Source organism: Argentina silus (genome assembly GCF_951799395.1).
Source record: "Argentina silus genome assembly, chromosome: 16".
Lineage (NCBI taxonomy): Eukaryota > Metazoa > Chordata > Actinopteri > Argentiniformes > Argentinidae > Argentina > Argentina silus.
Genome location: NC_139670.1, coordinates 4,576,910 through 4,578,316, shown reverse-complemented (window position 1 = coordinate 4,578,316; position 1,407 = coordinate 4,576,910). Strand labels below are relative to the sequence as shown.

The 1,407-nt window shown below is 41.1% G+C and overlaps 1 protein-coding gene across 1 annotated transcript in view; it reads right to left on the bottom strand.

The window, feature by feature from the left end:
- myo1d (myosin 1D) overlaps positions 1-974 on the bottom strand; it is a gene marked incomplete at both ends in the record, with an annotated part of 24,005 nt that extends 23,031 nt beyond the window's left edge. Inside the window, one exon of the mRNA XM_083687606.1 lies at positions 880-974. Within this exon, the coding sequence (XP_083543732.1) occupies positions 880-974 (95 nt within the window). The remainder of the gene's footprint in view (positions 1-879) is intronic.
- Between the last annotated feature and the right edge of the window lie 433 nt (positions 975-1,407).

Sequence of the window (1,407 nt, the reverse complement as noted above, 5' to 3'; positions counted from 1 at the left end):
ACGCACACACACTGCCTGGCATCAAGCCACCGAAACCACTGTCTCCATGCAAAACTGCAAACAAATATGAGAGTATTTTTGTTGATGATGATGATGTCTTCAATGGTAGCTCTTTAGTGATTACTTGGGTGCAGCCCGATGCGCACACACACACACACACACACACACACACACACACACACACACACACACACACACACACACACACACACACACACACCAGAGACACGCACACACACATGCACACTCACACACGCACACACACACTCACACAGATTTACCCTCTTGACAGAAAGACAACCTCAGAGGAATGTCCTTATAGAAGCCTAGCCTGTCCTGTCAGAATTCATTCAAAGAGAAAACCATTGTTCCACTTCAGCTGTGACCTTAAGTTGCTCAGCAAGATATGTGCATTCCATTCATATTACTCAGTTTCAATAGATGGAGGACAATGGCACAGCAAGAACAGTGAAACAAAACGGACTCTCTTGTGAGGTGTGGTGCCAGGGTGCAGCAACACTGTAACAGCTCTTTGTAACAACCTCCACGTGACGTTTTAATAATATTGTTAAACACAGCTGACACCTAACCCTAACCCTAACCCTAACCCTAACCCTAACCCTAACCCTACCCCAAAATGAGCAGATGGGAATCCGTGTGCACCTGTGGTGCTTTGAAATCTTTTAACTCACCCAGTTATACCATAATATAAAAAGACAAATGAATTAAGATAAATACAACTAGGCTTATAATATTCACTATATCCTGGTCAGCAGATTAACAAAATCATCATGTTTTTGTTTTTTTTCGGAACCATGCTGATCAGCTACGTTGCTTCATTGAAACTCCAAAGGTGAACGACCGGAGACCGCTGCCTACCTGAGTTTTAGGTTGGCCATAAATTCCTCCAAAGAGACGTTGTCCAGAAGAACAAAATCAGCTTTTCCAAACTCCAGACTCTCGTGTTCTGCCATATTGTATTTTGTTTAAAAATATGTTCGGACTTGGAAAAAAAAAAAAAGATAGAGCAGTTTTAGAGCAACTTCACACTACTCCTCTGAAGTGTTCAGCGACATCAAAGGTAAACAATGGCGAGCTGTTTTAGTGCACCTTTTCAACTGAGCCCAAAACGGTCGATTCGCATTGTTTTCATTCATAAAGAAGCGCTAAATGGTCTTCCAATATAATTTTCACTCATTTTTTGACAAAGCTGAAAAAATAAGTAGGTTAAACCATGAAAAGATACAGAACAAACAAAGTGTCTGTCTCTATTGTTGTAATAGTCCTTTAGGTTTCAAAAAACAATAGATAGGCTATTCAAAAATATGTCTTCATATCCAAAGAGACTTGTTGCTTCCCACCGAAAGGTATCCTCGTCCCGTTACACAAAACGCCTTGAGTTTCCTC